Here is a 14847-nt window from a genome sequence, read left to right as displayed (position 1 = left end):
TATAGAAGGGAGTGGTTGCTGTGACCAAATGCTGAATGGGGCAAAAAAGAGACAGCCATCTGGACTGCTTGACTGCATGATACACATATTACTGAGGATTAAACTGCTCAACGGGAGTATGAGTGCACAGGCAGACCCTGGAAGACTGGGATTTAACTAGCAAAGGGTATGCCAGCACCTGCTGGTGGGACAAGAACTGGACTTAGCGACGGATGCATGGGAGCTCCACTAACTAATCCAGCCCCAGGGCACAGTTTATTGCATCTGTTTTTATAGTACCATGGGAAGGCTCTGATATAATTGGGGCACTGTGCAACGGTACAGAATGAGATTGCTTCTTCATCAAAGGACACAAGAAAGGGGCAAGAGGTACAAATAACCTGAATCTAAGAAAGAGGGCATGGAGAATGAGACACTAGCTTCACAGTTAAGAAGGATTGTCTTGCAATCTGTTTTTTACAATACCTGAACAAGACTGCTGAGGAAGGAAGGAATTCTTAACAAAGATGTCCAGTACATACTTATGGGGTTAGCTTTACCACAATTCTTTGAAGAATGTTAGACTGTGACTGGTTCAGGGTCACCCAGTGAGATTCATGCTAAAATGGGAATTTGAATCCAGGTCTTCCTGACCATACTCCAGTCTCTAACCACTATACCACTTTCTCTCGTAGACACTCATACAACTGTGGAAATTGCTTCTGGTAGAGCGTGTGCCATATAGGGACTAAACATTTGCCCAGTAAGTCCTTGATCTTGTCTCTAGCATCAAATTGCTGCAGGTGTAATGAAAGAATGCCAAATGTCCCTGCAGAGCGGTGGAAGAAAGCTGTGTTCTTGGTCCAAGCTGGGGATAATTTCAAGCCATGAAAGATATGCATGGCTCCGTTGGCCCGGTAACATTAGCTCAGGCAGCTAAGTGCTAATTAGTTTTCCAGTTTCTAGCTGTCTCTGCAGATATCGTGCTATCTGACAGAGCCCCCTTTGTGCTGTAGAAGGAACAGAGGCTGGTTAGATTTCCTTTGAAGCTCTTTGGGAGATAACGCCACTTGAATTCACCAAACAGCTCTGGCTCTTGGGTTCTGAGAAAAAAATAGTGTGCTCCAGCCAGTTTAGTAAGAGACCTGGCTTGATTCAGGGAGCCTATACCTATCTCTCACGTTTTATTGCCCTTCATCTCAGAACCTCAGGGCAATTCTCGATATTATCATATCTTTACAATAATCCTGTGATGTAGATTAGGTTGACAGAGGATGATGGACCTAAGGCGAGTGAGCTTCATGGGTGAGTGAAGATCCAAATCCAGGTTTCCCTCCTTCTAATCCATCATGCTACATCATACATCATACTAACTCTTCCAAAAAGCTTGCAGTGGGCTGAGAGAAAACTGGTTTTTAAACCCAGCCAACACACAAAAAATCTTTCTTGTAGCGTCTGTAGCTCAGTGTTAGAGCAGCTACATTCCAAGCAAACAGGCCCAGGTTCAATTCCCATCATCTGCACCTAAAAGGATCAGATGGTAGATGATATAAAAGACCTGAGATCCTGGATCAGGGTAGATAATACTGACCATGATGGACCAGTGGTCTGACTGGCAGCTTCAGGTACTCTTTTAAAAAGGGATGATCCCAGAAAAAATATTTCAGATTCCTAGGCACTGGCTTTTGTGCTTGTGTATGTGTGTGTATGTAGCATATGTTTGAACCAACATTAAATTTTACATGCTAATAAGAGCCAATGTGGTATAGTGGCTGGAATGGTGTACTAGGGCCTGGGAGATCCAGGTTTGAATCCCCACTCTGCCACAAAAGTTTGCTGGGTGACCTTGGGCTGCTCCCATGCTCTAAGCTTAACATATTTCACAGGGCTGTTCTGAGGATAAAAATGGAGGAGATTAAAACAATCTACGGTAAGCAGTTCTGGGTCCTCATTGGGGAGAAGGGAAGGATATAAATAAAGGAAAATAAAATAAATAAATAAGACTGAATATCTCTTCTGTTAGCCAGGCATTTATATCACATTTCTGGCACCTGGACAATCGCTAGAGATTGTTTAGCCTTCCCCTAAATAAATAGTAGACAATAGTAACTGTCCCCCCCCCCAAAAAAAAATTGGACACATTTACTGTTCAGGATTACTGGATGCACATAGAATTAACACAGCAGAAAAGCCAGATTTGGGACCAGCCATCAAGCGATTACTTTCAGCTATACTGCAGTGACAGCAATAGGTCCCAAGAGGATATATCAGTTTATGCTGGTGGTATTTCTGCCAAATGAACAGAAGTGGGTAAAGATAAACGATCCCTTGTTCCCTTCACAATCAAATTATATTTGTGATCCAAGATGTTTGTACTTGCAGGGCCTAACCTCTAGCTGTATTTATTTGGGCCTCGGGGGTCTCAGGATTAAGCATTCCTGCCTTCTTCCAACCCCTATGAGATCATCATCCCAAAAATCTCTGCCTGCATCCTTCACAGTCCAAGGATCAGGGTTACACCTCCTCATCCTGCCAGATCAGTAGCTCAAAATAGTTGCTGCTGATTTAGGGAACACTGTCTTGTAGCATGGTGGAGAGTGTAATTCCAAAGTGAAGCCCCGGAACTCGGAGCTTTCAGAAGATTTCTTAGCCTCCAAGGTTAATATTTGTCAGTAATTAGAATTTGTTTAGAGGGAAGTTTAAGGTTGCCACCTGAAGAACTTCAAAAGAAGGAACACGTTGTGACGCAAAAAGAAAAGAATGTCTTACATGAGCCAGAACAGTGTAGCACTATAAGAAAACTAGGTCGTGTATGTCAGGGATGTATGGAATGGTACAGTATAGCCTGATCTCAGATCTCAGCAGCTAAGCAGGGTTGGTACTTGGATGGGAGACCACAAAGGAAGACTTTGCAGAGAAAGGTAATGGCGAATCACCTGTGCTTCTCACTTGTCTTGAAAACCCTAAGGGGTTGCCATAAGTTGGCTGTGACTTGATGGCACTTCACACTCATACACCCACACACAAATGTGTATGTCAAAACATTACCAAAACTTCATTAGAATATAGCACCTTATAATGTATTAAATTGCCCTGACCTGGATGGCCCAGGCTAGCCTGATCTCATCAGACCTCAGAAGCTAAGCAGGGTCAGCCCTGGTTAGTATTTGGATGGGGGACCACCAAGGAATACCAGGATTGCTGTGCAGAGGAAGGCACTGGCAAACCACCTCTGTTAGTCTCTTGCCATGAAAACCCCAAAAGGGGTCGCCATAAGTCGGCTGCAACTTGACGGCACTTTACCCACAATGTATTAAATTAAAGTTGTAGTTATGGGGCATCACTTCCATTCCATTAGTATTTATGGGGGGAAATAAGGAACGGGTTCTTTAAATAAGGAACAGTTGGCCTACAACCAAAGGTGGTAATCAAAAATAAAAAAGGCTCCATGTAGTCTAAGTGAATGCGGTCATCACCTTCTCCTCATTTCAAGGAACAGCTGTTATTTCTTTCAGAAATTTTAATGTAAAACGAGAGATGCACCAAAATCACAAACAAATTTTTTAATAACAATACAGACTATTTATATTCCCAGAGTTTCAAGTTTACATGAGCAAAATTTCAAGATGTATACCTACTTAAGTAAGACCAGTTCCAGCAGGAGCATAAAGGAATGTGATCACACCAATCTTACGTCTTTTGCAGATAAGATGTTTCCCCTTCCACGTTATGATCTTCACAGAGAGCAGAAAGTGCAGACCCGGGCTATTATGAGGGAGCTTGCTGGAGAAGATGGTAAGTCAGCCTTGGCTTCCATAACTGTCTAGGCCAGAGGTTCCCAAACTGTGCTCAGTGGAGCACTTGGTGGTCCACTGAACATCTCCTAGTGCTCCATGAAGAGATTGGAAAGAAAACTACTACTGTCATTTGGTTTAGTATATAGGTCCTAGGTGAAAATTAGTGCTCCGTGATGAATTTCTCTCCTGAAAAGTACTGCATGACTCTAAAGGTTTGGGAACCTCTGGTCTAGGCAATTCCTGACATGTTTGCTTACCGTTTTTTGCCACTATTACGGTAAACATTTCTGAGCACACTGCGGCCACAAAATCCTCTTTAGCGCGGTCAGAAGTGATATAGTGGAGACATTATAAAAACACTGAAGGTTATGAGAGCTTCAGATGTTAAACAAGCATGAGTACCTTTTGGGAGATTGTCTTTCCAGCTTCTCCAGAGTCTGCTGGTGAAGGGAATGCTGCAATGAATGTTTGTATAGTGTTTTTAGGAGAGCCCTCTCTGTGAAAATGGTTGCCAATTCCAGATAGAGAAATTCCTGGAGATTTTAGGGGTAGAGCCTGAGGAGGGGCAGGGTTTGAGGGAAGGCCATAGAGCCATTTGCTCCGTTTTGGAGCTGCCATGTGCATGGAATTACTGCATGTGCAGGTCCAGAATGGAATGAACAACCTCCCCCCTGGCCATTCAACTCCGAAAAACATTTTGAGAGGGAAGACAGGAGTCCTAGGGTTACCAGGTCCCCCTTTCTCCACCAGCGGGAGGTTTTTGGGGCGGAGCCTGAGGAGGGGAGGGACTTCAATGCCATAGAGTCCAGTGGCCAAAGCAGCCATTTTTCTCCAGGTGAACTGATCTCTTATCGGCTGGAGATCAGTTGTAATAGCAGGAGATCTCCAGCTAGTACCTGGAGGCTGGCAACCCTAAGGAGCCCCTCCTCCCCTCACTGAAGTCCCAAGCCGAATTAGGCCTCTGAGGACCTTTAAATTTCCATTCCCCACAGCTGCTGTGGGGCTAAGGGGAAAGAGAGTTGGGTCTGAGGAACCCGGACATGCTTCATTACAAATAGTTTTAAGACATTTGTTGCAACATCCTGCATCTTTATTATTTATTTATCACCTGTCAGCCTAAGATGGATCTTACTATTCTGTTCTCTCTCTCTCTTTCTGTATGTATGTGGGTATGTATCTTTTCCCAGTCCCAGAGCTAGACCTGGGTAAGAAGGTTAGCATCCCTCAGGACTTGATGATGGAAGAGCTGGCCCTACCAATAAACAGGGGTTCGAAACTTTACCAGCAGAGGCAGAAGAGGGTGCAGCGGTTTGTGTTGGAATACCCTACAAGTTACAGAATTGTGAGTCATTCTTTCATATCGCAGGGAGAGACAGACAGCTCCTGCAAGTACAGTGAACATATTGCTCAGCAACAAATGCAGGAGGTATGAAGAGGTGACCAAACTCACAGGTGACCCAACAAATCTTGGGTTCCACCTCTAAAGGCTGGACTTGGGGACTGCCTAAACACGACAGCCCATATCTTCTCCAACCAATCTGTTTGGGCTAGAGGTGGGGCAGACATCTTTGCTAATTTTAAAGTATAAAGGCGGATGTGTGGGCTTCTCTTCCTGTTTGCCCAGCAAAGGCCTTCTCCTCCCTCTGTCTAGCAATTATGCCTTACTTGAATAGAATTTGACAAGAGTGGAAGTCAAGGCATTTCTGACCTTGCTGAAGTGAGCTTGAAAAGCAAGTCAAGGCTCTTCTACCCTCATGTAATTCTCCTTCTGTCATTAGAACTGGAGCATGGTGGGGCTGACAAAATTGTGTTGCAGTCCTGAAACATCCCATGGTTCTCTCCTCCAGCTAATCTATAACAGTTGCTGGTGGATCTCTGTTCAACCGTTCTTGGACAGGATCCTGTAATCACAAGTTTCAGAGCTTGGGAACTCCCTCGTCTTATCTGCTGCAATTCTCTTCCTCCCTTTTTTGTTGGCAAAGCATAATTTGCCTGAAAGCTATAACTGGAAACTACTTAGACTGCAAATTTCAACCGGAGGTAACTTTAAAACCACTCAGGTAGGGACCAAGTGTTCACAGCCTTAGGAGTTCTTGTGGTCCTTGCCCCTGCATTGATACTATTCTTTTTCTTTTTATGTTCCCTGCAGGCCTCAAACAGAACAGCAGCGGGCGGCTTGCATCCGATCTATGAGGCAGACGGAATAACAAATGGGCAGATGGTCTGTGACTCTTGCATAGAAGGGGTGGGACTGGGCTCATTTCTTTAGAATGGTGTTTAGTGTCCAGTAGAGTTCCTGAAGTTGCCTCAGAAACACTGAGAGACAGCTTGAGCATTCGCCAGGAGGCAATGCCACTTGTGGTTTGCTAACTAGTTGTTAACATGGTATTAAGTGAACATTCTTATTTGATTATTCTTATTTGATTATTCAAAATTAGTATTTCATTGCTGATGGTAGACCCTACCTTCTCCCTCAACGGTGACCCAAAGCAGCTTACACAGTGCTCCTCTCCTCCATTTTATCCTCACAACAACCCTGTGAGGTAGGTTAGGCTGAGAGTGTGTGACTGGCCCAAGGTCACCAAGCAAGTTCATGACAAGAGTAGAGATTCAAATCTGAGCCTCTCAGATCCTAGTGGGAGACCCTAACCACTATATCACACTGGTTCTTAATTGCTTACATGCTTATCTTTCAGTGTAAAATATCTTAAATTTTATAATGGGAAGGAAGGTGAAATGTAACATGCAATGGGAGCTGTTAAAGACATGGTTGCAAAATCCTATTCAACTGAAAAGATGAAATAAGCTTATAGCTTTCTTCTTATAGGAAGATCATAGGCTATAGATCGAGGTCCCCAACCTTTTTGATCCAGTGGGCACTTTGAAATTCTGATTTAGGGTCATGGGCACAACCAAAAGATGGCTGTTGCAGGAAGCCCAGCCAACCACAAAATGTCAGTGAGGTTATACATAAATCTAGTAGTAACTCTTCAACATTTCAAGCAGAAGCTCTGATTAACAGGATGCCTTTCACAATGAACATATTTTCTTGCATATACACAGCTTACCTTCAGCCACACAGTGAGCAAAATTAGTCTTGCAGATCTATGCAGTACTGGAACACTGGGAGAAGCAGCTTTGGACTGAATTGCAGACACAGTGGTTTCTGGGAGATGTGCGAGAGGCTTCTCACACAGAGGTTTCCCCATAGTTTGGGTGCTGACCTGCAGTTTTTTTCTCTTCACACTCTTGTTTTCCATTTGTTGTCTTTCCTTGCTATCTCTCTGTGCTTTCTCCAACTACCTTTGATCTGATTTGAGAAAGCGCACAGAAATGTCAAGGAAACCATGGAAAGACAGCGAATGGAAAATGAAGATATGGGTCAGTAGCACCCAAACCACAGCAGGACCCCATGTGTGTAGCAATTGTTCCTATTCTGCCTGCTTCAAATGAATGCAAAATTATTTCCCCGCTCTTCAACCTAAAAAGCATCTTCCTGCCAAACAACTGATTGGGGTTGTTTCTTTCCCCTTTATTACTCCACTTCCCCTAGAACACCCCATCCTGAGCAAGCTAAGCAGATCCCTTTGATGACAGGCCCTCTTTGCAACTTCTGCCTCTTTTACTTTTGTCTACCAGCCTCTTCATAATGCAGAAGAGAAAGAGAATTATCCAACAGAGCTTCTTGGGGCAGCCTCAGGGAAGCAGGCACCCCCCAAAGTACCTAAGAAGACTGACAAAGTTTTGCAGATGAGCAAAGCTCTGAATCCTGATAATCTTGCTCCAGGTAGTAAGGCAGAATATTTATCCATTTATCGAAACCTTGATATCATGCCTTTCTGAGCCTATCAATACGAATGCAGGTATTAAGAGCCTGAGTTTCATTATGGTCTATCTAATAGTGAGTGGTTGCAACTGGGGTAATACTAAGGGTCCATCTTTAATGTGCTCCACCTTTAATGTGCTTATTACTACTAAAAGCTAATTTACAGGGATAGATCCTGAAGTGCAGCTTGTGCCATTCACCTCAAATTCCAGTCAAATTCCGGGTTGATTGTGGGGGAAGTCCTTTCTTTGTTAAACATGAAGAAAGCTTTCCTGCAGTGTTCTCTGAGATGTCTAAGCAGACATCTTTTTTTTTTTGCCCATCGCTGTTAGGACATTTAATCAGAGGCAAGGTACTGTTCTTCCTTAGTAATTTGGGGAGGGACTTCAGTGGTGTATAATGCCATAGTGTATAATGGTGTATAATGCCTTCCAAAGCAGCCATTTTCTCCAGGTGAAGTGATCTCTGTCGCCTGGAGATCAGTTGTAATAGCAGATTTTCGGCTACCACCTGGAGGTTGGCAACCCTAACTGACCTCCTTCCCAGGCGCTGCTTGTATCCCACCCTTCCTCATCTTGTGCAATTCTTCCTCATGCAAATTGGAATGGGACTGTTGCATTTTCTCTGGTAATTGAATGACATAACACAAGAAACCCCATTCCTTTCCTATTGTGTTTTAGGAAAAGCAGAAATGCCTCACAGTGAGATTATGAAGTGTGGATACCTCAGTTTTGCTGCTGTAATTAAAGATGCTCAGTTTTGGCATTCTCAACTGCAGGTTATTCGGGACCTCTAAAAGGAGTGCCTCATGAGAAGTTCAACAGCACAGCCATCCCCAAAGCCTACCAGTGTCCTTGGCGGGAGTTCCTGAGCAGTGAGGATTACCAAGTTGACAGTGAGACCCGTTTGCCAGAGCTTCCCAGAAAAGTGAATACAGTTGACCGAAGCTTCAACAGGTAGTTGCTGCATAAATTTTCTATATTTTATTAGTAATTTTATATGGCATGCTCAGAATACCTCTTATTGTAGAATGTATGTCTTGTGAAGCTGTCCCCACAAGCAACAAATTTGACTACCTGTTCACAGTCCTCCTGTTAATCCTGAATCTTCTAAAAGGTCAAGAGGTCAAGTGAAAGAAGAAATTTTGTAGAATATCCAGGATATAGAATGTCTAGGGCTTTCAAGACCAAAGCCAGCATCTTAAAATTAAATACATTTTCGCTAGAAATTGATATAGAGTATGCTTAATTCAAAATATTATTTCTATTTTCTATATGACCAACATTTCCAGGTCCTCCACGCAGCTCTTAGAGGTTTAAATAAAATCACGGATCCTACTTTATTTAGAACAAAACCAGCCTTAAAAGATGCTTTTTGTCCAATTGACAAGCAACCCCAATCTTTAGCTCTGGAGAGCTTAGATGTTGTAGAACCAGTGAGAGGAATGGTTAGAATGGTGCAACTGTCACCTCCAGATTAGATTACTCTACGTAGGGCTGCCCTCAAAATTGATCTGGAAACTCCAGCTGCTACAGAACGCTGTGGCGAGGCTCCTTACGGGGACCCTGCTACGGGCACATATTAAGCCAGTGCTCTATCATCTGCACTGGCTCCAGCTGGAATACCGGATCAGGTTTAAGGTGCTGGTTATGACCTTTAAAGCCTTACACGGTCTGAGACCCTCATATCTGCTGGACCAGTGGAACAGTCCTTCTAATGAGACCAGGGCCCTGCAGGACCTTATGGAGTTCCGCAGGGCCTGTTCCATCAGAACTGTTCCATCAGGCATTCGGCTGAGGCCAGCTATGGCTCCTGCTGAACAACTGTATGCAGGCCATACTGTGCCCTTATATTGCAACATTATGCACCATTAGAAATTATGATTTTAATTGGTTAAGAGTGGTTTTTAACTCACTGTCATATGTGACTTTATGGTTTGTACTGTATGTTTTATGGTTTGTGTGAGCTGCTCTGAGCCTGGCTTGCTGGGGTAGAGCGGGTTATAAGATTGATAAAATAAATAAAATACCTGACTAGGGCATGGAAGACCCAGGTTTGGATTCTCTCTCTCCCCCCCGCCCCATCATGGAAGTCTGCTGGGTGACCTGGTGCCAGTCACACACTCAGCCTAACCTGTTTCACAGTGTCGGTGTAAAGATAAAATGGAAAGCAACTTAAGCTTTAAGTCTCCATTGGGGAGTAAAGGAGGGTATAAATGAAGCAAATAAATAAAAAAAGTCACAGGTATTCTCTTACCACAAACTGCTGCTGCCATCACTTCACCTGGTGCATTTTCAGAGGTGTTCAGACTGTTTTTATTCCTGCTGGTCTAGAGCATTGGACTCTCAGGCTGCAACCGAAAAGGGAAGAGTCCTTTGGCTCTTGCCTTCCAGTTCATGCCCCAGCCAAGCTCTGACTTTTCAAGCAGTACTTGCAAAGGGGAGGGGGAAAAGCCTCCATTCCAGCTAGGTGACCAACCCCTTCCTCTCCCCGTATATGTAGTAAGGCTTGTGAAGGCTGTGGGTGTTAGCAAAAGAAGCGTCAGTATACTAACCATGTTGGGAAAGCAAGTTTTTATAGTAATACTCCACACGCACACAGCTTAAGTCAGGGGCTTTGCTCTGAAATCACAAAATCCAACTCACACAAAGCTCGGCTATCAATGCATTTGCATCTTAGTCTTTTCCAGATATTCTATTACAGTAAAATGATCTAATGCAAAATAAGTAATTTGAAGACTGGAACTAATCAGGATGGAAAATAGGGAGTGTCCTTGAGATACACTGGAAAATACATGGTGAAAGGAAAAGCAAACTGAAACTTTAGTATGCTCCCTTTCCATTCCTGCTTCTTTGCCGCTCCCTACATCTAAGCTTGCCATTGGTTTTACTGCTCTGCCCCTCTTATTTACTCATTTACAAAAATAAAGTTTTGACTTCATTTATAGTTAGGAAGCCATCAGCAGGCTTGCACACAGGGAGATGGAGAGGCCATGGCTCAGTGGTAGAGCATCTGTTTGGAATGCAGAAGGTCCCAGGTTCAATCCCCAGCATCTCCAGTTAAAGGCAAGTAGGTGATGTGAAAGAACCCTGCCTGAGACCCTGGAGAGCCGCCACCAGTCTGAGTAGGCAATACTCACTTTGATGGACCAAGAGTCTGATTCAGTAGAAGGCAGCTTCATGTGTTCATGAGATGTACAAAAGCAAGAACAAATGGAGTAGAAAGAGAAGAGCAAGGCGGGCTAAAGGAAAAGGCAGCATCTGAGAAAGCCTATTTAAAAGGTGGTGGAAGGATTTCTGGAGACGAATGGCAGGCACAGCCTTTTCCCACCTGTTAAACAGTTCCCATAATGCTTCTGTGCTACAGCAAGGTTTTAAAAAGTGCTTCCCTACACCTTAGTCTCTTGACCACATGCTGAATCAGGAAACGGTTCCAGACAGTTAGCTTTAGCTTTTCTTGGTACTCATGTTTCTCCATCCACAACTTTCTGTTTATTTCTGGCCTTGAAGCAAATGCAACACTTGCATGAGGAGCAGGGCTGTTTGGTTCCCAGTAAGATTTCCTTTCTCTAATACTTTGCCCCAATTAAAGCTGTAATGCTCAATTGCACTGGATGGCAATGTAAGGCTTACCACTCCACTTTAATGCCTCAGTGGTCATTATGACGTGCCATAAAAAGTTTCAAGAGCTGCAGCTGAAAAAAAGTAATCCTTTGAGATGAACTTAAAACAGCTCCCAGATCCCTTAGGAAATAGGCAAACCTTGCATTCAAGATCCTGCTCAGAAACTCCCTCATGGGAGATAAAAGAACACTGTTCCCTTTCAAGCTTGCTCTGCATCAGTGGAAAGTTCAGCAGAGGAAGAAGTCAAACTGCTTTAGTTTCCTAAAAATCTGAGGACAAAGAATGGTCTCTGGAAAGCTCACAGAGTAAATTACAAAAATGACATTCAGGAACAAACATATTCCTGCTCAGTTTCTTCTCAGTGTTCCAAGTTTTAATTTGCCTTCTACATTACTTTCGCTGCAGTGTTATCATCTTATATTTCATTTTTTGAAACAATTGCTTTGGAGGCTTCTAGTATACAATTTAGTCAGTCAGAATGCAGGGAGTAACAATTATCCTGAGAGTCTCAGCCTAGCGTCAGGAAGCAAACGCTGCTGTAGTTGCCTAACATGGGATACTGACTACGCTATTCTTCACTTTCACTGTACATTTGAACTGTTACATGATTGTGAAATAGGCCTTAAGAATTGCTTGGCTGGATTATACCACATTGTAGCTAACCCAGCATTTCATTTCCAAGAGCAGCGAAGACAATACCACTGGACGCTCCTAGCTTGAGCATTGAGGTGACAGCCTGCTCCTGCTTTTGAGAGACTTGCCTTTCCCAGATGGAAAACTACTGTTGTGCAGTCCCAAATTCTCCAACTGAAAGCATTACTGACCAACCTTGTTTCTCCTTCACCACCTGTTCTTTATTCATTTTCTCAGAGAAGAATGACTATTTCACCCAGGAGCTCTTTCTTTTGCTCACATGCCCAGGGAAGTTATCCCAGAAGACAGACGCTACCTGGTAAAGCAGGAATCCTCAACCTTTTTCAGGCTATGGGCGCATTTGCAATTCTGACATAGAGTGATGGGCACAACGACAAAATGGCTGCCATGGGAGATGAAGCCAGTCACAAAATGGCTGCTAAATGAGGCAGACCCAACCACAAAAGGTCAGGGAGTTGGGATACGTATAACTCAGATGGTAGCTCTTCAACATTTCAGGCAGGAAGGATACCATAGTGTTTTAAAATATTTTCTTGCATGCACACAAAATACATATACATATCAAGCCAGCTAAGAAACCCTCCCTCAGCTCATAGTACCTGTCTTAATTCCGCATGCATCTAATGCACTTAACCAAAAGGGGAAAAAATGCCTTTTCTCTATTCCCTTTACATGAGCCTTTCTCTCATGAGCCCAGCTATTTTAAACCTGAACCATGACTTGTAACAACAGTTGGTGAAGAAAAGCTATTGAGAGCTCCTTGCACATGTGTACAGTAAGATTCTGGCCAGACTTTGAAAGGAACAAATGGTTTTTGGAAAAGTGTACAAAATTTGATGTAGTTATTATCATCTTCCACCTGAATTATAAAAATACATTAAAACTGGGGAGAGCTGATGACTTAACAGAAGCTCCAGTTAGGTGCATTACAAATTTTACCTCTACAGCCCAATCATGTTTAGTCAGAATCAAGTCCCAATATGTTTTTAGAATACAATTCCACTATTTGCACAGGTAAAAGTACTTTATATAAAGCCACTGTCTGCATTATAATATAAACATTAAAAACTCAAAAAGCCCTACCTGGCCCCACACACTTTCTATAAAAAAAAACACTTGGCAAGAGCCAGGAAAAATGCTGGCAGGCACCACGCAGCCCGTAGGTGCCACACAGGAGATCCCTGTGTTAAAGTATTCAGTCATGCTGAATGCAAACGCAAAGGCATGGCTCCTGGAAAAATACTACATAAATAATATTGGTAACTGTTCCAAACACAATCACATTAACAATAGAATCAAAGGTCTGCAGAACAAATGAACAGCAACTCAATCACCATTAATTAGTGAGAGCCAGTGTGGTACAGTGGTTAAGGTGTCGGACTAGGACCTGAGAAATCCAGGTTCGAATCCCCACTTGTGACATGGAAGCTTGCTGGGTGACCTTGGGCCAGTCATATACTCTCAGCCCTGATCCTAGCAAGTATTTGGATGGGAGATCTCCAAGGAATACCAGGGTTGTGACGCGGAGGCAGGCAATGGTAAACCACCTCTGTCTCTTGCCTTGAAAACCCTTACTGGGTCGCCATAAGTCAGCTATGACTTGACGCAAAAAAAAGAGGAAAATACACTGTAGTATAAGGTCACTGGCTGACCACAGACTAATTGTAGCTCTCTCCCATCCATTTTATACACATAGCCTATAACGTATGAGGATATGTTCATATAGTGTATCCGTGAGATGTGAGGCAGTCCAAGAATTGGACTTGTAAGGGGGGGGGGGAGGGAAATGAAGCACATCAGTGAAGTTTGTCGAAGTACAAATTCAGTAAAACACACTTGAATGGCTCAGTCCTTTGAGGCCGAACTGGCACAGAAGATAATGGGAACAGTTTGTCTTTGTGATCCACTTTAACAATGAATAATTGTTTTGGGAGCCAAGAATTATAATCAGTAGCCAAGGGACTGTGTTTCTTTTTCCACTTACGCTTGAAATACAATCTTTGTTTGCAAACACACTCCAGCACTTTTTCTTTTTTTTTGTACTTGCAGGACTCCAACCCCATTTGGGGGGCTATTACTGAACGATGTGTACCCAGTACCTGGGTTTGAGATGAATGAAGCCCAGACAGACACCATGAGCAGCTTGGAGCTGATGTTGAATAGACCCAGCTTCAACAGAGCACCGCAGGGCTGGATACAGGTCATGCCAGAATCAGAGGAACTGTAATTGACTTGCTGCTAATACTGCTGCCTTTCTCTTAAGTGTCAATTCATGCTAGTCTTCCAGTTCACTGATACAGAACCACAAGAATCTCTTGAGCATATAGAACAGATACCCTGTTTATCTACTGTAGCAATTAATAGCATGCCATGACATAAACCTTCAAGCAAGCTCCCATCCAGGGCCTTCTTATACTCTTCTAATGTGGAACTCCAGCATACAAACCATTTCATACAAGCAATCATCATGTTTTTGATAAGGATCCTACAGTGAAGTAAGACCAGCTGTCAGGCCTAGAACAGCAAGAAGTCAGACTGAATTATTTCTAGCTTCTTTAAAGGAATGTAGGACATCTAAAAAAGAGAACGTGACATTTAAGGATCGCTCAACAACTTACTCTCCTTGGAGAAATATGAAGCTAACGCATGTTCCAAGAAATTATGGGTTTGCCTTGTTTACAAAAAAATACCAGGTTAGAACTGACACAAGCTAGATTCCCAAATCCAATTTTTTCTCAGATATAAATAAGTTACCTGATTTATAGCAATTTATAACTGATTTATAGCTAGCGTATTTTTTTTCACGGTAGCATCAAAGTACACTCATTAAGATTTTATATCTAGTAAATTTTTATTCCATGCTGCCTCCAAGGTCCTCTGGAGGCTGAATGCGGTTCTCCCTTCTGGATTTTACTCTCACAACCACAATTAAAGAAGGTTAGGCTGAGGATGTGTCACTGGCTCAAGG

General features: G+C 43.1%; 1 protein-coding gene across 1 annotated transcript; it reads left to right on the top strand.

Annotated features, from left to right (window-relative positions):
* The first annotated feature begins 1256 nt into the window (after positions 1-1256).
* Positions 1257-14133, top strand: MYOZ3 (myozenin 3). Its single transcript, XM_056847599.1, has 7 exons — positions 1257-1284; positions 3685-3774; positions 4964-5118; positions 5926-5997; positions 7416-7563; positions 8381-8558; positions 13929-14133. Exons 1-7 carry the CDS (start codon positions 1257-1259, stop codon positions 14104-14106), a joined length of 849 nt encoding a protein of 282 aa, XP_056703577.1. The 3' UTR covers positions 14107-14133.
* The last annotated feature ends 714 nt before the right edge of the window (positions 14134-14847 follow it).

The sequence above is a fragment of the Euleptes europaea genome, chromosome 1 (assembly GCF_029931775.1).
Source record: "Euleptes europaea isolate rEulEur1 chromosome 1, rEulEur1.hap1, whole genome shotgun sequence".
Taxonomy (NCBI): domain Eukaryota; kingdom Metazoa; phylum Chordata; class Lepidosauria; order Squamata; family Sphaerodactylidae; genus Euleptes; species Euleptes europaea.
Note: the sequence above shows the minus strand (reverse complement) of the source record. Positions and strands in the feature narration are given on the sequence as shown.